Below are 22,182 nucleotides of genomic sequence, written 5' to 3' on the forward strand. Positions count from 1 at the left end.
AATAATAATTTTATTGTAAAGGGACCCTTCCATAAAGATGCTTGAAGTGCAGTCGAATTAAAATACTGCAAGTGTAAAAATACTTGCTGTGTACATAGGACCAAATAAGAAGGACATGAGGGGTGGGGGACTCTTGAAATCAGGTACTTGAAATTCAAGTAATCACGGAGAACCATGCTGCATTGCTCACTTGATTAATTATTCACTTTTAAAAGACGTTCAATTACCCCATAAGAACTAGCTGGCTCAGCAGACCAAAGAGAAGCTTTCATGCACCAAAAAGACTTGAGTATATAAAGGCTTACCTCTAGCTCTTTATTTCCTGAAGAAAATTCTGTTCAAAATAATTTATGCTGTGATGTCTCAAAGAAATCTTGGTTTTCATATGCTGAAACCCTTACTAGCCTCAGAGAAACAACCTAGCAACCTCCACTGTCTTCCATGTTCTGTGTCAAAATGAAATGACATAAAAAAAGATACTCTCCTCTGCTGAAGAAGGTATAATGAGAGTCCAAGTCTCACTTATCTGAAACTCTTAAGGAGAGTACAAGCTTGTAAGTGAAGTCTGACTAATCAAAGTCCTACTATAATTAAAATGCAGTGCAACCCCCATCTTCATTACTGGCATTTGTTAAAAAAGAAAATTAGAGAGGCCCTAACATGAAAGCACCAGGGAAGTAAAACGTGAGGCCAAGAGTGGACATTCAGAACAGCATTCTGGGGAAAGAAAAGCCTTACTCGTATAACACAAATGAGCAGATGGAGAATGGGTTCAACATTTTGTGTCCCCAGCACAGCAGAGTCAACTAAGACACGGTGGTGGGAACCCTAAAAGGCAGAAGGCATGGACATTCTCACCTGGACTGTAGGCAGCTGTAGATTCCACCACTGACTAGAACATATGTATTTTCAGAAGTGCTCCACCTCACTCTGCTCCCATTTAAGCCAATGGAAGTTTTGTCTCCTCCCACAAGAGGGGGCATAACAGGTCTGAATAAGCAGGCTGTGCACCACGAAAGCTCATGATCCCATCTTCATGTTTTGTTAGTCTTTAAGGTGCTACCAGACTATTTGTTGTTTTTTAAGTTTTTCCTGTTACAGGCTAACTTGGCTACCCCTCTGAAGCTTTAGGTTCACTATTGTTTACATGAGTTTGTGTGCAAGCTGAACGGGCTACAAGAGACGGAGAAGTGCTTCTGGATGCTCCCTTGAAAAGGAATTGTGGCCAGGCTAACATCAGGAATAAGGCATAAACCATCAATAAGACAGAACAAAGAGACAAACTTCTGCTCTCCATTCCAGTGGGGAGGGGGAGGAGGAGAAGTTCACCATCCAATGAAATCAACAGTTATCTAACTTTGCCTCTGTGTAAGCCATTGTTCCCCCCAGGCATTTTCATACTGTATGTCAAACATTCTGCTAGGCACCATAGGCATCTCTTAAGTTCTGGTCCTGCATGAATGATCAGAAAGACACTTTGTTTTGTTCCTGAAATCCAAGCACCACCCATTTGAATCAAGACGGAAGCTCTATCCCAGGCCAGTGTGCAGGACCAGCCAGTGTGCAGGACCAGGGGTTGCCACCTTGCATTAGGGATGCTGATGGGAAGAGGAAAGGTGCGTAGCTGAGGAAGTATATCTGCTGTGGCCTATTTCAAGCGGAACATCCTGGGGCAGTGACCTCATTTATCGTGCCTATTGCATGTGAGCAATTGTATTGAAGTCAGTGGAACTACCCATGTGCTTAAAGTCATGTGCATGGTTAAGGAGCTGGCTTAATCAGGACTTCAGGGGATATCCAGATAAATTGTTTCTCGTGGGACTTTTGCTGTTCTTCCAGTGATATCTAGCAGCCAGGGCCCCATTGTGTTAGACACTATCCAAATGTTTAAGCAAAAAGCCTACCATAGTTGAACAGGTAAATTGCTACCATACAAAGCATGTAACTTGCCATTCTGGAAACATAGCTTACATATTCCTAGTTCAAATATAATGCAAACCTGGCTGATGTTGGAGCTGTCGAAGAAGCGCCTCTCCAGTAACAGTAATCTTTTGACAGGCCCTTAATAAAAGCATTTTCACTGATTAATAATAGTATCTGCCACTTTCACTTGAGAAAATCTTCATCCATAGTTCGACAGTTGCATCAATAAAAGTGAGAGTATACTGCTCACGCCATTTTTTGCACTTAGAAACAGGCCTGAGTTACACCATTCTAGCTTCAGAGCCAACGTTTCTCAGTTGGGCTCTTCAGTACCAGGTCGAGTTGTGGTTAGAAATAAGGCAAGCACTCAAACTATTTGCATGCATAGAGTTAGGGAGAAAAATCTGCCCCACACACATCTCAGAAAGACAGTCTCCAGGAGGAAAAATTAAAGCGATTGTCCCTACTTTTGGATGTACTGCAGCTCTGCTCAGCTAAATTAACTCAATTTTAAAGCAGATCTCAAATGGGGAGAGGAAGGAGGGGAAAGAAGCAGGATTCTGCACTGCCTCAAACCTTACGATATGCACCAGCTTTTTCCTCATTCTTGTCCCCTTCCTTTCTCTCTCAATGATAAGTTATGACATGATCAGCTATATGTGTCACCACCTCAGCTTGAGCATTGCAATAAAATACCCTATGGAATATCACTGGTAACTTAACTGCTAGGTGCAATCAACCAACATTGCTCCAGCCGAGAGACTTCAATAAAAAGACATGAAGGATCACTTTGAAAAGGCAAAAGTGGAAGGCATGCAACATACAGAGTTTCATACATTTTTTAAAAAAAGCTTGGAACCACTAAGGGCATCTCTACACTAGGAAATTATTTCAAAAACTTACTTTGAAATAATAACTCCTGAACTATTTCAAAATAGCGTGTCCACACTACAGAGAAGCCTCGAAATTAGTCCGAGGCGGACTCCCTTAAAGTGGATGTACTACCTCGATTTAGAGCCCCAGGAAGCACTCAGGAGTCATTACTTTGAATGACTCTGGGGAGTAGTTATTTCAACATAGCAGCAGTAGAGCATCCAGAGTACTATTTCGAAATAAGTGTTATTCCTCATGGAAAGCGGCTTGATAGTGTGGATGTTTCACTTCTTATTTTTAAATAAAGGGAGTTCTTTTGAAATAAGAATCGGGGATCCTAACAATCCTTCCACTAATGGATGCTCCTCCTATAAAGTGGAGGAAGTAAAACTGGAGAGCTGAAAAATACTGCAACATTCTTACCGGCACATCTTAGAAGCATGTAATGTTTGAGATTTTGAAACCACGACAAAGCCCAGACTTGCTGGTGAAAGTGTTCAAATCCTTTAAAGTTAGGTTCCTTTGCCTGTTTAGACTCCTAAATACAAAAGGAGGAATTCTGAAAGACATTCCATCAATTTGAGTGGAGGTTGTGGGGGCTCATCGGATGTAAGAATCGGTACTTTCATAGACGTGCCTGAATGTGGATTTAAGTACTTTATCTTCAGTCATCCAGGATTAGAAATGTTGATTGCAATCTCTAAATTGGAACTTCATAGCTTTTATGACAAACCCTGAGGGGGTAGAACAAGTGCTGTATGTAGATCAATGCACTTTTTAGTGATTTTATTGTCACAAAACTTTATCCATATAAACCAAACTTCCTAGAAGAGGGACTCCTGGCCAGATTGCAGTGACACATGTGCTAAATGAAACTAAAAAACCGCATGTATCTCTCCCCTTTGGTATATGGTATACTTGCAACTGACATATTATCGTGTTTGTAAAACCAGACAGCTAGCAAACAACCGTTCTGGAGATGGCATTGGCACTGTTATCGTCATCATCATCAAACATGGGCTCAACGCCTGTTGGAGTCTGATGCCTCCCTCGCTATTTCCTTCCATCTTTCCCTGTCTGGTGAGGAGTGGCTTAGTTTCTGTAGACTAGCTCCACACCAATCTACTATATCACCTACCCATTCTCTCCTATTCGGACCATCCATTATGCTGAATACCAGGGTCTTAACTTTTCGCTCATTGTTCATTCTGCAGATTATGCAGAGATGCAATTGAGTCCCTTATATGTGATCTGATAGGGGCTGAAATTCACTATGGAAACCCTCAGCCCCTTTACAAAAGGCACAGCTCATTGTATTCTAGTAACCCCTTTGGTGAATCCAGGGAGTAGCAGTTATATCCTCTGGGGGATGCAAGTTAACCATCTCCTGTTGCAGGAAAGCTTGTAATGATTTGTGGGCTATTAAGCCAGAGAAGGGCAGCAGAGAGTTAGGCAGGGGACAAGGAAGAATGGGAAGATTTTTATAAACCCTAAGGAAGCCTCGGACATCTTCCAAAGGGGGAAAGGCTTAGGCAAGCATATAACTGCTTTTGAATATATTAAGACTCATAAATAAGTGATCAACCAGTCCCTGTGCAAATTGGAGAGTTGACAGGGTTAGGAATGATCTCATTCAGGTGTCTTGCATTTTTAAACATCATACATTTACACATAAACAAACTGCATTGTGTATGGTCTCCTTCACTTAAAAAAATCACCCAGAAATGTTAGTTAGATCATATACTGTAATTCCAAAGGTAGGCTCTGCTGCTGCTAATGCATACACATTTCCTTAACTTTACTCAGACAAATCATTCCTTTGTCAACCCTAAGTAGAGTCACCCTACACACTTAAAGGTAAGTATGTACATAAATGTTTTCAGGAACTGAGACCATACAAGCTAAATATGAGCCAATAGTGTGACACTGTTGCAAAAAAAAAAGAGCAAATATGATTCTGGGATGCATTAATAGGAATGTTGTGAGCAAGACACGGGAAGTCATTCTTCCGCTCTACTCTGCACGGATTAGGATTTCATTGGAGTATTGTGTCCAGTTCTGGGCACCACATTTCAAGAAAGATGTGGAAAAATTGGAAAGGGTCCAGAGAAGAGCAACGAGAATGAATAAAAGTCTAGAGAACATGACCTATGAGGGAAGGCTAAAGGAATTGGACTTGTTTAGTTTGGAAAAGAGAAGATTGAGAGGGGACATGAGAGCGGTTTTCAGGAATCTAAAAGCGTGTCACAGGGAAGAAGGGGGAAAATTGTTCTCCTTGGCCTGTGAGGATAGGACAAGAAGCAATGGGCTTAAACTGCAGTAAGGGAGGTTTGGGTTGGCTTTTATGAAAAACTTCCTAACTGTCAGGGTGGTTAAACACTGGAATAAATTGCCTACGGAGGTTGTGAAATCTCCATCACTGGAGATATTTAAGAGCAGGTTAGACAGACATCTATCAGGGATGATGGAGATGGTGCTTGGTCCTGCCATGAGGGCAGGGGACTGGATTCAATGACCTCTCAAGGTCCCTTCTAGTTCTAGTGTTCTATGATTCTACGCTAAGTCACAGAAAGGGGAGATAAAAATCAAGGGTTGCAGGCAAGAGAAAAAAACTCTATTTCCAGCTGTGTTGTAACTACCAATGGGGATTCGACAAAACAGAGATACAGGAAGGCTGTTCTAAATAGCAGAAGCTGCAGGGGAACTTCACACAAGCAGCAAAGATATATGCATACTTAAGAAGCCAGCACAAGAAAAGCAAGGAATAGAGTCAGTGGAGACAAGGGGCTCATTCTCAGTTGAAACCAATTCATGAAGTGTTTGGAAAACAATGTAAAAACTAACGTTTATCTATGATAGAGATCTGAGCGCCAAGCATACAGGTCCTTATCTAACATGATGTTACTGAGCTTGTCAAAAATCTCAAATGGACCTCAACTGATACGTTCCCTAACCCTATAAACTTTCTGCACTTTTCAAACTCTCCTTTAATACTCACCTTTCTTTCAACATTGAAGTGCAAAGCCTATACATCCGTATCAAAGAAGAAATTGTGTGAATATAAAAGGAAACCTCAGTGGAACAGGTTAAAACAACCTGCTGATTTTCTGTCTGAAGCACATGGAGTGTACGTGTCAGTGTTTTCTCATTGATGTCTTCCCCAAGGAAAAGTCACATGGAATTTCATACAGATAAAGCCAAAAGGGTTAGAAATGTCACAAAGTTCTACACAAATGATTCCAGAAACTTATAGAATTGTGACATTCTTCTTTCTGTTGTACGAGTCACAGGAATTGCCAAGCTGTGTTAGTCCAATGACCTAGCTAGTCCAGTAACCTGTCCCAAACAGTGGCTAGCATCAGCTGCTTCAGAGGAAAGGAAAAAGGAAGACTGACCGAGCCAAAAAAGTACCCAGACATGAACTATTTCAAGATTGTTCAATATCTTTATTAATGACCTGGATGAGGGGATAGATTGCACCCTCAGCAAGTTTGCAGATGACACTAAGCTAGGGGGAGAGGTAGATACGCTTAAGGGCAGAGATAGGGTCCAGAGTGACTTAGACAAATTGGAGGATTGGGCCACTAGAAACCTCATGAGATTCAACAAAGACAAGTGTAGAGTCCTGCACTTGGGACGGAAGAATCCCAAGCATAGTTACAGGCTGGGGACCAACCAGTTAAGTAGTAGTTCTGCAGAAAAGGACCTGGGGGTTACAGTGGATGAGAAGCTAGATATGAGTCAACAGTGTGCCCTTGTAGCCAAGAAGGCTAATGGCATATTAGGATGCATTAAGAGGAGCATTGCCAGCAGATCCAGAGATGTCATTATTCCCCTTTATTCGGCTTTGGTGAGGCCACATCTGGAGTACTGTGTCCAGTTCTGGGCCCCCCACTACAAAAAGGATGCGGACGCATTGGAGAGGGTCCAGCGGAGGGCAACCAAAATGATTAGGGGTCTGGAGCATATGACCTACGAGGAGAGGCTGAGGGACTTGGGTCTGTTTAGTCTGCAGAAGCGAAGAGTGAGGGGGGACTTGATAGCAGCCTTCAACTTCCTGAAGGGAGGTTCCAAAGAGGATGGAGAGAGGCTGTTCTCAGGGGTGACAGATGGCAGAACAAGGAGCAATGGTCTCAAGTTGTGGTGGGAGAGGTCCAGATTGGATATTAGGAAAAACTATTTTACTAGGAGGGTAGTGAAGCATTGGAATGGGTTACCTAGGGAAGTAGTGGAGTCTCCATCCCTAGAGGTGTTTAAGTCTCGGCTTGACAAAGCTCTGGCCGGGTTGATTTAGATGGGATTGGTCCTGCCTAGAGCGGAGGGCTGGACTTGACGACCTTCTGAGGTCTCTTCCAGTTCTGATTCTATGATAAGGGGATGGTTGGATGAAATAACATGATCTTGGTAACTAATTGACCATTCATTTCCAGTTGGAAATAGGTCAATGGAGGGATGATAGGAGTTGCTATAGGGAACTTTCTGGGTGTCTGGCTGGTGAGTCTTGCCCACATGCTCAGGGTTTAGCTGATCGCCATATTTGGGGTCAGGAAGGAATTTTCCTCCAGGGTAGATTGGCAGAGGCCCTGGAGGTTTTTCGCCTTCCTCTGTAGCATTGGGCACAGATCACAGCTGAAGGACTCTCTGCATGTTGGGGCCTTCAAAGTATTGGAAGGCTTCAATATCTGAGACATAGGTGAGAGGATTATTCTAAGAGGGGTGGGTGAGATTCTGTGGCCTGCACTGTGCAGGGTGTCAGACTAGATGATCATAATGGTCCCTTCTGACCTTAAAGTCTATGAGTCTAAGACAAACCCAAAAGAGAAAATAACAGAATTCCACTTATTACCTATAGCCCACAGCTCAAACCCCTCCAACGCATTATTCTGCAACCCATCTTGGAAAATGATCCTTCACTCTCAGAAGTCTTCGGGGAAAAGCTCATTCTCACTTACGGACAACCCCCCCAACCTGAAACAAATTCTTTCCAGTCACCATGCTACACAACCTCATCATAAGCATCCAGGAACCCAGCCGTGATACCAACTCTGCCCACATATCTATACATGTGAATTCATTACTGGAGCCAACAACATAAGCTACCAAATCAGGGGATCATTCAACTGCACATCCAGTAATTTGATCTATGCCATCAAATGCCAGCAATGCCCCCCTGCAATATATATTGGACAAATTGGACAGTCCCTACGGGAAAGAATCAATGGACACAAATCACATATTCGTAAAGGGAACATACAGAAACCTATTGGGGAACACTTCAAGCTACCTAATCACTCTTTAGAAGATCTCTAGGTGGCTGTCTTGTCACTAACCAGTTCTACTAGTCAAATACACAGAGAGGCGTTGGAATTACAATTCATCCACAAATTCAGTTCTCACTCTGATCATCAGCTCCTCAATCGGGATAATGGATGGCTGGGACATGACCAACCTAACATTCAATGAAGGTGCCAACAGCTCTGTGTGGATTCTTGTGCTAGTTCCATTTGATCCTTATCTGCTTCCTTTTAACTATCCAATCTTCAGGTTCTGTCTGCTTGTTTTTCCCTTTGATACTTTCATTCCCTCTGCTCCTTGTTTCCCGCCCCCTTCTCTTTTTCCTTCCCCTCTCTTCCTTCTCCCCTATTTATTTTGGGTCTGCACATCCTAAACTCATAACTCCAGTCATCGGAAGAAGTAGGCTGTGCCCATGAAAGCTCATGATACCCTCTACATGTTTTGTTAGTCTATAAAGTGCTACCAGACCATTTGTTGTTTTTAAAGTTTATCCTGTACAGACTAACTAGACTACCCTTCTGAAGCTTCTAAAAGGAAGAAGTTAGGGAAAAACCTGCTGGCAAGCAAAGTTTCCCTTTATAACCCATAATTAAAAGTTGTCTTTACTCTGTGGTAGGAGGGTTTATGCCCCTTCCACAGCTCTTTATGATTTTTTTAAATATTTACTATTATAAAACGTAACCTATTCATGATGGCCCTGAATAAAGTCAATTGAAGTCAATGGCAAAACTTCCATCAGGCTATGTATCCATGTAAATATCTAATTCCTTTTAACAATCTTGTTAAAATCATGTGGCATCTTGTGGCAATGAGTTCCACAGGTCAGTAAAACATATTTGCTGTCTTGTAATTCCCAGAACATTCCCCTGTTTATGTCTCATGAAAAGGTGACTAGAAATGCCCTATCTTTTTCAACTACACCATTCATTATATTCTATAATTTTACGAGGCCCTCTCTTATGAAAACCTATAGTAAGGACACAATTAACTACCGCTCTCAAACCTTGCTAGAAAGGGTCTCATTTTGTGTGTAATTCTGTAGGGACTCCTGCGACTGACTGCCAGAAGACACGAACATCCAATTCACGTACAAGCAATGATTAATTACTCCGCTACCCTTCACCACCCACAAAAAATTGGTATTTAAAGCACCGCTAACTCATTCAGACTCCGGTTGGCTCACTAATTGTATGCATTTTTCACCTGGATGTTTTACTCTTCACGGTGGCTCTGTTTCTGCATGAATGTATTTGTCAACTTTTTGTTACAAATGGTCGTTCATTTCCTAGCATTACTTTCTGGGAGGCTTAGCCGTGCTTTGCTGCCGCGTCACTAGTACCGACAGAGCTCTCTGGCTACATGTCTAATTATGTCCCTCGCGGCACAATACTCAATTTAGCGCCGGATTCTAATTACATGGGGCAGATCCTCAGCGCCCATCAATTGTCGTGGCACCTTTGAAGTCAATGGCACTATGACAGCTGCCGAAGAGCTGCCTGACAGCTCCCCTGTGTTTACCATCACTATGTGAGCCTATTGAAAGCTTCTATTTCCCCTGGGCTTCGAAGGATTCCAGCCCTGCCAGAACTGGGGCTTGTTCCTCCCACCAAGAGAGGAGAGAGGGCAGAGGCTATGCATAACTCTTGATGGGGGAGGGTGTCACGTTACTGAATTTGAGGGAAGTAGCCAGATCACTGCTGCACCTATAGGTGGGAGTGTTGGCTCCAAAAATGGTATAAAAGGGGACCATGTGGGGTGTTGAATAGAAGTTTACTGTCTGCTAATCCTATGTACACTAGTCATGTGATTGTATAATGTCTGTGTGTGTAGTTAGGAATCTGTAATCTGTGTGGATACTGAATATTTCTCTGCAAGTGGTTGAGCATTGGGCAGAGCCCGGCCTATGGACATGCTAATTAGTGAGGCCCTGTGGGATAATGGCACTCATTGGTCCAAGGACACACCTAAAGAATGAGGGCGGACACCTGAGGGCTGCCAGCAAGGAACACAAGGATAGGCCGCTGGCCAGGTGACCTGCTGCAACTAAGAAGGGACAAGGAAGGATGTATAAAGAGGCCATGTGATGGACTCCATCTTGGTACTCAGCTCAGCACTTCATCCCAGAGGCAGCAGTGGAGGGATCGAAGAGCTGGAAAGAACTGTGGACCCATCATGATCTCTTGAAGGGGGGGGCACAATTTAAAGGTGGGGGGGACGTGACTGTCCCATGCATCGTCTCTGGGCTGAAGAGCAGCAGGACAGCATCAAGCAAGCACCTGGGAGGTCTCTCCTGGCAGCCAGGCTTCATGGCCAGGGGCAGACTCCATGCGGGCATGAGGAGAGGCAAGAGTGTGTCATGGTGCAGTTCCCCTGCCCACACGGCCAGACTCAAGCTAGCTTGCTAAGCACAGCCACCGGGACATGGCTGCTGCAGATGGTAGAACCCAGGCCTAGGGGGAACAGGTGGATTTGAGAGCCCAAGTCTCTTCCTAAGCCACAGCATCCACACTGCTATTTGCAGCACGCTAGTATAAGCCCCTCTAGCACAAGTTGGGAGGGTTGCTCTCACTGCACTATAGCATGTCCCCCGAGGGCTCATCTGTCAGAGGTTATGCTCAGGTTCCAATAGCCTGAGTCATGTTGAGGACAAGCTCCCATTGAAGCCAATGGGATATTTCACAAATCAAAGTACTATTCAGTGTAAACAAGGGGGAGGGGGAGGAATCTGCCGCATAATTACTTCAGACCCAACATGGGCCTGTTGGCTACACTCCTATGTTACCGATGGGGAACAGAGAGAGCAAAAGCACAGAGGGAGGCTGTGGCAGAAATGGGAATTGAAACCAGAACTCCCACGCCCCAAGCGAGCACCTTATCCACCCTTCCTCTGCCTGCTTTGAATGTCGGCTTGCCATGGGAAATGTAATGAGAGCGTTATTGGCTGGCGAATCCTTAAAGAAGTTGTTTTAGATGGCTGGCCTTTATGCAATTGGAGTGATTTTCTCTAAAGAGATGATTAAATCATTCAGCGTACTCCAGAACCAACCTAAAAAGTGAAGTTCATTTATCACACACCTGTCAAGTTCAAGCATTGTTTCCTAGAGTCCACCCTCCCACCAGTGCCTCCAGCACCATGTTATTTAAAGGTTCCCTTGAATAAATGTCACATTCTGCTCAGCCGTTGCCTACAAAAAAAACACGATCTTGCGTTAGCACCATTTTCAGTCATACTGCCTGCCATGTGCCTCCACTTTAGTCTGTTGTTCCTTAGGGACAGCACCGTGAGCCCCTATGGAATAACAAGGAGAGCTTCTTCTGGGATAAGCCAACAGAGAAACTTGCCATATCAAAACCAAAACCATTTTAAAAGGGATTAATCCTGAACTCACAGCCATGAGAGAGAGTGAGGTTACACTGAGAGCAAACCAGGTACAAAAGCAGGATTGGGTCCAGTTGTTTCACTGGCTGAATTTTAACACACACACACACACACACACACACACCCCGCTGGGCTTTTCAGAGACTCATTAGTTTTTATTGGAGACTTATTGGGAGCTCAGGAGTGCAAAGCTGGGAACGTAACCTCTTGCGCCCCATCTCGTTTGCCACAGATGCAGCAAGGAGGCGGAGTTGTAGGAAAGATTTGTATTATGCTGTCCCAGAGGGCTCTGTTAGGTAGGTATGTGGCCAAGATTTCACGCCTGAGCTCCCTGGTGTCACACCTGTCTAAGTCCCTCCTGAAACCTGGTCTCAGCTCCATGTGGGCTCCTCATAGTCCAGCCGCTTTGGAAATCCCAGGTCTGCACGATTTACTGCCATTTCCTAGTCATTGGCACTCTGGCTTTCATGGACCAGTGCTTAGGCTTCCTTTACTGCAGTGTCAACTAAAAAACACATTCCCCACAAGTTAAACTGTTGGAAAATCATTATGTTCTCCCCCACAGCTAGGTTAGGGGTTTTCCATCCCGTCTCTTTGTAGGGGAGCAGATTGTCATGAGGGCTAAGCAGACAGACAAAGGCTAAGTCTAAACCCCACTGACTTTCAATAGACTTAAGTTCCTACTTCACTGGGGGTGTTTTTGAAATTTTCTCTCAATATCTTCTAAATTGGGGTGGGTTCTTATTCCCCTACATGCAGGGGAGTAAGAACCTCCATGACACCCCTCCTCCAGCAACCTGGTCTTGGATCCAGATGTTTAGGAGTACACTGGTACATCCTCCCTGAGGGGGGGGGGGCAGCATATAGAGGGAGGGTCTACTCACCAGTTGATGCACTCCCTCCTGGCCAAGCAGTGTGCAGCAGACTCTAGCACCCCGTTAGCTGCCTTGAGCCTGCACTGCTTTGACCCTTCGCATGGCTCAGCCTCTCTGACAGAGCATCTAATCCCAGCCCTTCCAGCTCAGAGAGCAACGAAACAGAAGCCAAACAACCTTATCCATGGCCTGGGCTCAATAGTCATTGCTCTACCTGGCATCAGGGGGTTTTACATCCCCTACCTCAGGTCCTCCTTCACTGGGCTCCAGCCCAGGACCCTATGTTAACCTGCTCCCTCTGACTCACTGCTGATGTCTTCGGCTACTTCCCAATTTCACCAGCCTCGAAGCAGCTTTCGGAAGCAACTCCTTCTGTACTTCCTCCCTGCATCACCGCCTACCAGTTTGTGGCTGACTCGCAGTCTCCACCAGCTCACACCACCTCACACACTGGGCAGCCTTCAGCCATTTGGAAGGTCCTTCTCTAAAATCCTCTCTCTAGGAGCCACTTCTCACCAGGAGCAGCAGGGCTAGTAAAGGAAGGTCAAACCCTTTGGCAAACCCAGACGTTAATTAGCCAATTAGCTGCCAGCCACCCAGCTAGGCAGTGAATTACTTTCCGATGATCTGGGATGGATTCGTTCTCCTTAAATCCCATTGTTGGTAGACTAGGCCCTGACCAATGTTCCCTCTATGGCTATGTCTACACTCACAGCTTCCTCAGCAAGAAATATGCAAATGAGGCTAAGCGTGGAATATCTCCGAGCCTCATTTGCATACCTAATGAGCTGCCATTTTTACAGAAGAGACTTTTGTGCCAGACGGTGCTGTCTACACTGCCCCTTCTTGCGCAAGAAAAACCCTCCTGAGCAATGCCGTTCTTCCTGAAAACAATTGGCATAATGGCATTTCACAAGAGGGTTTTTCTTGCACAAGAAGGGGCAGTGTAGACAGCTCCCCCAACGCAAGAGCCTCTTCTGCAAAAATGGTGGCTCATTAGATATGAAAATGCGTCTCAGCGATATTCCACGCTTAGCCACATTTGCATATTTCTTGTGCAAGAAGCTGCGAGTGTAGACATAGCCTCTGAGTTTCCATTTATGTGCGGAATAAATATTGGTATTGGACTAAGGCATGGACAGATGTGCACCACCAATAGAAACACATGCTGCTGGCTATGGTCAGCTGTGGGCGCTCTGCCAATCAGCTGGGTGACAAATGAATCTCTCCTGGGTGGCCGCTCAAGCTCTCAGCTTACAGGGAACACTGGTCCTGACTCTCCTTCAAGGGGCCAGCCACCAGGAATGGTGCTGTCTTCTTCCCCTCTTCACTCTCTGGGTGGGGCATTTGAGTCTGCATAGGAGGTACCTAGAACTGCCAGCATCCGGTGCCTATTTCTACCCTGGAGCAGGGAGGAAGCAGGGACAGAATTACGACTTCAAAGTGCGTCTGAGGCACGGTGCTCGCTGGGTCGGGTCTAAAGGACACTCGAGCGTATTGATTTTTCCAGCAATGCCAGAAGAGCAGGTTGCTAAAACATACGTGCCAGGAAAGATGCTGAGGAGCTAACACTGGCCTAGAAAGCAGATGGAGGAAACCTGAGACATTTCATTAAATGCTAATAGTCATTGGGGGCTGTGACCACAACTAGGGCTAGAAGACTGTTTTGAAGCTCAGTTTTGCAAACCTTGAGCTCCCTAAACTTTTCCCTCTGAAGAAAGCAAGAGAGAAGAATTGTGCTTCAGAGAGAGAGAGTCTCTGAGGCTAAGTTGGGGGTGGTGCAGCTTATGCTGTGCAGCACTGGAGCCCAATGGATACATTTCTTCATGCATGTAGTTATGGTGACCCAAGCTGGCTAGGGGACTGTTCCAAGGCCTCCTTCTGCCATTCCTTGCTTGCATCAGCAATCCATACTGAAGCCTGTAACCCTACCGGAGGTCAGTCAGACTGTTTAGCAGACTTAGGGTTTACTGAATCGGCCCTTTACACTGAACACAGAGGGCTAATTCCCTGCTGACCGCATGCCTCTCTCACTGTCATGGATATTTGCCATTTTCTGTTCTCGTTAAAAGGTTGGCGAGATCGTTAAGCCTGGCATCCCGAGCAAATTATTCTTTTGCAGTGTACTGCTGTGACCTTCTATATTTTGCATATCTCTGTCCTTTAGACTTGTCACGTACTCCCTCCCCTGGTGATTATAATTTGGAGTCTGACTAACTGCCCCCAGCAACTGAGCTTCCCTTTTCCCCTCACAATATCTCTTCTCCTGTCCCCTCTCCTCCCTCATACCTGAGCAAATGTAGCATCTGATTATCTCTGCTTTAAAAACCTGTTCCATCGCATTGAGATCCTTGCAGGTGCATGCAATTTCTACCCTAGGACCACTCTTGCACACTTTGGTGAGCACTTGACTCCAGAGACCACACTCGTGTAAGTGCTCACCCACATGTGCAAGGGTTATATAGTCTGGGGGGGTCCATCCTGACTCTCCACCTTTGACTTCAAGATGCATGTTTGGCAGTGGAGACATCGACTCTGAAAGAAAGTTATGTCCCCGCACCTTCACGTCAACCATAATATTCACCAGAGAAACTGGATGTTTCATTCCTAGGAAGTGTTTCAGTTAGGCCCAAAGCTACAACAGGTAGAGTGAAATCCTGGTTCAGCTGAAGGAAATGGGAGTTTTCCCTCTGACTTCAACAGGGCTAAGGTTTCAAGCTAGAGCCTTTCCCCCGAACCTAGATATCCAGCATGGAAATGAAGCATGCTGAGCGGCAAATGTATATGGCCAAATTCTGCTGTAAAACCAGAGTGACTCCACGAAAGTCAAAGGAAGCACTTCAAAAAACTGGCCACTAAAACTGGTCCACAATGCTATAATGCCGGGGTTATTTAAATCCAGAAAAATGTTATAGCATTGGTAGAGATGGACTACTAGACTATGTATAACAAAATAAATCTTTTCCTTCTGTGGACTCAATGCTGTTCTCTTTACGTAAAGACCATTTTTCCCCCTAGTGAAATCCATGGGAATTTTGTCAAAACAAGGACCAAGGGCTAGCTGCGACCCTATGCAGAGTTTTGCATGTGGAGTGGAGAAACTGAGCAAGATGCTACTGTGTGGGCCAGATTTAGATCTTGCTTGTGCAAGACAGGACCTAGAGAACCTCTACTGCGAGCCAAAGCAAGGTCAGCATTAATTCACAGCCAATGTCCCCTTAGAGCTGATGGGAGAAGATACAATGAAAAGAGCATCCCACCAGCTCAGCACCTCCAAACTCAATCTCCAAAGAGCACCCACAGAGGGACTTTCACAGGCTCATGGGGAACAGCGAGACAGAGCCAGCCTTCTTCCCTCCCTCGTCTGGATGTGTTAACACTTGGTACCTTCCTCGCTGAAACAGAGTAGTATAAGGATGGCAGGCTATGACTATGTGTGTCCACGTATAGACATAATAGGGGTCTGATTCTCATTTAAGGCTCCTTTACAATGTTCAGGCAACATAAAGAGTCCTTAGAGTGGGCATAAATTGACACCCTCTTTGCTTCGTTCTGGAAGTGTAAAGTGCATTAAAGGAACCTTGATGTACATCAAAACTAGCTGATATGTGCTAGGGTGGGGTGTACTATAAAGCTGTTGTGGTCATCTTTGGGTTGGCTGTGTTATGTCTCTCTTTCCAAACAACTAGCAATAAAACATTCATAGCACCCCACAAAATAACTTATGTTGTTTAGGCCACAAATCATGTATTACATTTTTTCATTTTTTGTTCTTTTAGAACCCATCCTCTGTCCCCACCCTTTTAACTTACTAGGGGCTTCATTGTTCCATATTAACTAATCTAAAGATACACTTTACTAGCGTCCATAAGTGCAATGGAAAGTTCATCTAATATAACCGTTAAAAATTGCTCCCGGGATTGTTAATAAAAGGTCTCTATAGTTCCCTTACTAGAGTTCCCTTTCTTTTCTAATTTATATATAATTAACATGAAACAGCCCACTTTTCACAGGCTGGACTGGTTCAAAACATCTCTCCCTACCAAAGAAGCCAGGAACCTTCAAAGATACGCGATCAAATGAGATGCCTTCCTCAAAGGAAAAAAATGGAGAAAGAAAAAAAACAAGGGCTACATAAGCTGGGGAAGAGGAAGAGCGGGAAATAAATGGAAATGATTTTGAAAAGTATGTGAAGCATGGATGAAAAAGAAGAAAAGAAAGAGTGAAATGAGCACATTGAACATAACATAAGAATATAAGAATGGCCATACTGGGTCAGATCAAGGGTCTATCTAGCCCAGTATCCTGTCTTTCTACAGTAGCCAATGCCAGATGCCCCAGAAGGAGTGAACAAAACAGGTAATCATCACATGATCCATCTCCTGTCATCCATTTCTAACCTCTGACAAACAGAGGCGAGGGACACCATTCCAACCCATCCTGGCTAATCGCCATTGATGGACCTTTCCTCCATGAATGTATCTAGTTCTTTTTTGAACCCTGGTCTTCAAAACATCCTCTGGCAAGGAGTTCCACAGGTTGACTGTGCTGTGAGAAGAAAAAGTTCCTTTTGTTTGTTTTAAATCTGCTACCCATTAATTTCATTTGGTGACCCCTAGTTCTTCTGTTATGAGAACAAGTAAATAACTTTCCTTTATTCACGTTTTCCATACCAATCATGATTTTATAGACCTCTATCATATCCCTCCTTAGTCTCCTCTTTTCTAAGATGAAAAGTCCAAGTCTTTTTAATCTCTCTTCATATGGGACCTGTTCCAAACCCCTAATCATTTTTGTTGCCCTTTTCTGAACCTTTTCCAATGCCAATATATCTTTTTGAGATGAGGCGACCGCATCTGTACGCAGTCTTCAAGATGTGGGTGTACCATGGATTTCTATAGAGGCAATAAGATATTCTCTATCTTATTCACTATCCCTTTTTCAATGACTCCTAACATTCTGTTTGCTTTTTTGACTGCAGCTGCACATTGAGTGGATGTTTTCAGAGAACTATCCACAATGACTCCAAGATCTCTCGCTTGAGTAGTTGTAGCTAAATTACTCCCCATCATTTGGTATGTATAGTTGGGATTACTTTTTCCAATGTACATTACTTTACATTTATCAACATTAAATTTCATCTGCCATTGTGTTGCCCAATCACTTAGTTTTCTGAGATCCTTTTGAAACTCTTCACAATCTGCTTTGGTCTTAACTATCTTGAGCAGTTTAGTATAATCTGCAAATTTTGCCACCTCGCTGTTTACCCCTTATTCCAGATCATTTATAAATAGGTTGAACAGGATTGGTCCCAGTCAGGACCCTTAGGGACCACTAGTTATCTCTCTTCATTCTGCTAACTGACTGTTTTTTCCTACCCTTTGTTTCCTGTCTTTTAACCAATTATCAATCCATGAAAGGACTTTCCCTCTTATCCCATGACAACTTACTTTACTTAAGAGCCTTTGGTGAGGGACCTTGTCATTGGTAGGAGTTAGATCTCATACAACTAGGTGCTGGAACATTTTTCCTTATATCTTTGCTAATGCACATAAGTCCTGACCTACAACACCCCTCCCCACCCCCAAAGGCTGGGGTACTCTTACTACATGTGAATTAATGAGAGGCAGTTGTACATTATGAATGGTGACAGCCACACACTTGTCACACATCTCTCCTTTTCCTCCCATTTTTTCTTGCTCCCTTTGAATTGTATTTTCTCTGTTCAGAACAGTTTTCTTCTGCCAGCATTTCTAACAAGGGCTGATGGCTAGGTGACCAAGGATTGCCCGTCCCACGTGTTGAAAGCCTCATTAGATTTGAAGCAGCAGCTGAATGAAACTGACATCTAGAGCAATACTGGATTCCCAGAAGTGAGCGGTGCAGAGGGGAGAAGTCTGGTCCTGTACGAATTCAGGGGCCTTACCCGCTGGGAACAATGCTATGGAGTTTCGTAAGGAAAGTCTGCAGATCATGCTCTAAGCCAAGGCTAGAAGCGGGTGCCTTACTCTTCCTGTTTGCCACGCGGATCAGCTGGGGGAAGTTAGAAGAGTCTGGGAGCAGAAGGACGTGGTCTCTGGAGCTCTCTAGCTGCTATTTGCCGCTCAGCACCATTAGCTCTGTCGTCCAAGAAACTCTGCTGGAAACCTTCCCAGCTTGCCCCTGAAGTACCAGCCGGGCCCGAATGTAAGCCATGGCTCTCCTATGTCACTGCGGAGGATGACGTGTGCCAGTCCCGGTGCTTGTGTAGACGCTTCCTCTGGGGGTGTGATCCGGATCCATGCAGGGAGCTGCTGTGTGGGTCAGGAAATGCTCCATGGAGCTAGTCGACTTTCTGGTGCTGTAAATAGCCCTGGGCTGCAAATCACTTGTTGTTTGCCTCCTGCGGGCTGACATACGTGGCCGGGACTCTGCGGGGCCCAGGGACTGCAGGCAGCAGCTGAGCGCTACCGATCCCAAGCAGCGCTGCGGGCCAGGACTTCCCCCGGCGCTGGGGCCGCCCGCTGGCTTTGGGCAAGAGCCTTTCGGTGGGAGTGGAGCGCAGCCAAGCGACGGAGCGGAGCTATCTCCGGGCACCAGCAGCGCCACAACTGGGCGGCCTCGGAGCAAGTCCCCCGCCGCCGGCCAGGGGAGCAGCGGGGGAAGGGGGCAGAGACGAGCTGAAGGAAAGGCTGCAGCCGGGCGCCTCCCCGAGCGCAGCGGCGAGGCTGGGCGCCCCGGGGTGCCTCCCAAAAGCGATGCCCGGGCCGCCTGGCGGGGCTGCCCTCGGTGCCCAGCGCACGGGGCTCCCCGGCCAGCCGCCTGCCCTGCAAGCCCCGGGGGAAGGCGGGTGGGAGTGATCGCTGCGGCTCGCCCACGCGCGGGGAAGGAGGATCCACCTGCCTGGCCCCCCGCGGAGGCTGCCCGGCGGTGAGAGGCGCGCCCGGGCTGGGAGGAGGAGGAGGAGGCTGAGCGGGGAGGGAGGAGGGGAGGGGGCTGGTCGCTTCTCCTGGCTCCCCGGCCGCTGGCTTTCAGTGATGTGGAGACTGGGCGTGTGGTGGCTCCTGAGCAGGGTCTGTCTGCTGCTGCTGCCGCCCTGCGCCCTGGTGCTAGCCCGGGTGCCCGGCTCCTCCTCCCACCCGCAGCCCTGCCAGGTCCTCAAGCGGATCGGGCACACGGTGCGGATCGGGGCGGCTCACCTGCAGCCCTGGGCTGCCCCCACCAGCGGCAGCCCGGGCGGGGGCTGGGGGGCGCGCGATGACGCCCCGCTTGGAGCAGGACCGGAGCCCGCAAAGAAGGAAGAAGGGCGACGGGGGAGCAAAGCGGGCCAAAGTGCGCACGAAGCTGCCCAAACTCCCAGGACTCCCGGCTGGCAAGGCGCCGGGCTGCAGAGACAGCGGAGCGGGACCAGCCTGGGCAACAAGGCGCAACCGGGGCCCGTGGACCTTGCTGGCCACGAGAGCGGAGCCCCGGAGCTGGCGCTGGTGCCCAGGGAGGCGCTGCTCCTGGCGGTGGAGAACCTCAACCGGGTGAGCGGGCTGCTGCCCTACAACCTGTCCCTGGAGGTGGTGATGGCCATGGAGGCGGGGCTGGGCGATCTACCTCTCTTGCCTTTCTCTTCCCCCAGCGCCTCCTGGAGCAGCGACCCGCTCTCCTTCCTGCAGAGCCTGTGCCACACCGTGGTGGTGCAGGGAGTCTCCGCGGTCCTGGCCTTCCCGCAGAGCCCCGGGGAGATGCTGGAGCTGGACTTCATCTCCTCGGCTCTGAGCATCCCGGTCCTCAGCATCGTGCGCAGGGAGTTCCCGAGAAACAGCCAGGTGCGGAGCGCAGGGGAGAGGAAGGGGGGCTAGGGGAGTGGCAAGGGGCTGTGTGTGCGGGGCGGGGGGGGTCCCTTGCGAATCGACACAGCGATGGGGATCTCGCCCTGCCCCACCCAAACCATCTAACGCCCGGTCCCAGCCGGCGGCGGGGTGCGGGAGGCGCCCCCTGCATCGCCGAGCCGGGGGGCGTCAGGAGAGAGCTAGCGCCCGGGCGCTCAGGTTCAGCACCACGGACAGCGGCGCTGGCGAGGAGGGAGCCAGGCAAATTGTATCTCCCGCAGCCTGCCCTGGAAACACCCTGGTGCTCACTTTTTAAAAGGACTGTTCCCAGCCGTGTGTGCTTCCGCGGGGGGGTTGCTAGGAAGGAAGGGCCGAAAGTTGCCCATTTCAGAACATGCATCAGTAGCGTGGACCTCCTCTCTCTCTCTCTCCCACACACACACACACACCCCGCTGTGTATAGATGGAACAGGTGAAGGACCAGCCACCCCTAGATGAAGGTCTAGAAGAACTGGCCTATGAGGGGAGGATGAAAGAATTAGGTTTGGAAAAAGGAAGACTGGAGAGGGGGAAGATGACAGCAGTTTTCAAGCACCTAAAAGGATGCTACAAAGAGGAGAAAGAAAAATTGTTCTCCTTGGCCTCTGATGAAAGGGCAAGCAGTAATGACCTTCAGTTGCAGCATAGGAGGTTTAGTTTGGACAGTAGGAAAAACTTCCTACCTGTGAGGGTGATTAAACACTGGAATAAATTGTCTAGGGCGATTGCGGAATCTCCATCGCACTGGAGATATTTAAGAGTGGTTTAGATAGGCATCTGTCAGCGAGTGCTTGGCCCTGCCTTGCGGGTAGGAGACCGGACCTGATGATCTCTCAGGTCCCTTCCACTTTTAGTATTCTATGCATCTATGGTTGCCTAAGAGGTTTCTGGCACTAGAGCCTTCCTTCGGGCAAGGCAGCAGAATGCCGTTTCCATTCAATTTATGCCCAAAGCACATTTTATATTGTTCTGTTCCAAAAAAGGGGGGGGGGAGAGGTGCCCCTCTAAAACAGAGGCAAGAGGCCCTAGAGTTAGTTTGTTATATGTCTCACATTGGCAGGCTTCACTATTTGGATTCCTAATGTCACTACAGAGGGGTAGTAGCAATAAAATGTACTGACAACATGCAGCACACAAGTTCTAAACCCCCCTCTTTTCCATCTCAAGACAGGGAGGGAATTGACAGCTGGATGCCCATATAACAACAGAACTCTAAGGAAGCAGACCTTAACTGAAACAAAAGTGGGTTGGGGTGCCTTTCAAGTCAATCTTATTACACCAACAGCCAATATAGGAGAGCAAAGTGTTAAAAAAAAAGACAAGTAGATCAGAGTGAAAAGGGAGAAGCAGCTCCAGAATTGAACTGGTTAATCACAAACACTGGCCTCAGAATTATAAAGGTGGAGGTCATGTCTATTATGCCCAGAGCACTCTGTGATACTGGGGAATTTATCTAACAGGTGGTACCCCATTCACTGCATCAGAAAAAGTCATTTAGACTGCATACACAGAAGTATCCCCCATATCCTCTCTCTCTCTCTCTCATACACACACACACACACACAGCTATTCTCTGTACAATATCTAATGACTAATGTATGCTGACAAATCTAAACATTGTAATTATCAAGGAAAACTGTTTACTTTGTGAAGTTCACTCCCCAAATAATAATCAACTCTCAAGTAATCATAATACAAATGTAGCAGTTTACAACAATTGCTGAATTTCCTTCATTTTCACACCAATGCAAATTATACTGAACTTTTGACAGGTCCTTAATTTGGAGGCAGAAGTTCATACCCAATGACACAAAGGAACTGAGATGTGCTTAGCATTCTTTTATGCAACCTTCCAAGGAATGTCGCCATAGCCAGACAGTATGGTTTACCTTCCAACCCCAAGATTTTTGATTGCCATGCACTAACTTTTCCAGGGAGATGAGCCATAGACATATGGTAGAAAACAGGATCACTCTTCCCACTACAAAACTGGGTCAGT

The 22,182-nt window shown here is 46.7% G+C and overlaps 1 protein-coding gene across 1 annotated transcript in view; it reads left to right on the forward strand.

The window, feature by feature from the left end:
• The first annotated feature begins 18,204 nt into the window (after positions 1-18,204).
• GRIN3A (glutamate ionotropic receptor NMDA type subunit 3A) overlaps positions 18,205-22,182 on the forward strand; it is a 92,070-nt gene continuing 88,092 nt past the window's right edge. The window contains exon 1 of the mRNA XM_075931378.2: positions 18,205-20,141. Within this exon, the coding sequence (XP_075787493.2) occupies positions 19,362-20,141 (780 nt within the window). The 5' untranslated portion in view covers positions 18,205-19,361. The remainder of the gene's footprint in view (positions 20,142-22,182) is intronic.

This window comes from Pelodiscus sinensis, chromosome 6 (genome assembly GCF_052426305.1).
Source record: "Pelodiscus sinensis isolate ZL-2025 chromosome 6, ASM5242630v1, whole genome shotgun sequence".
Classification (NCBI taxonomy): Eukaryota; Metazoa; Chordata; order Testudines; family Trionychidae; genus Pelodiscus; species Pelodiscus sinensis.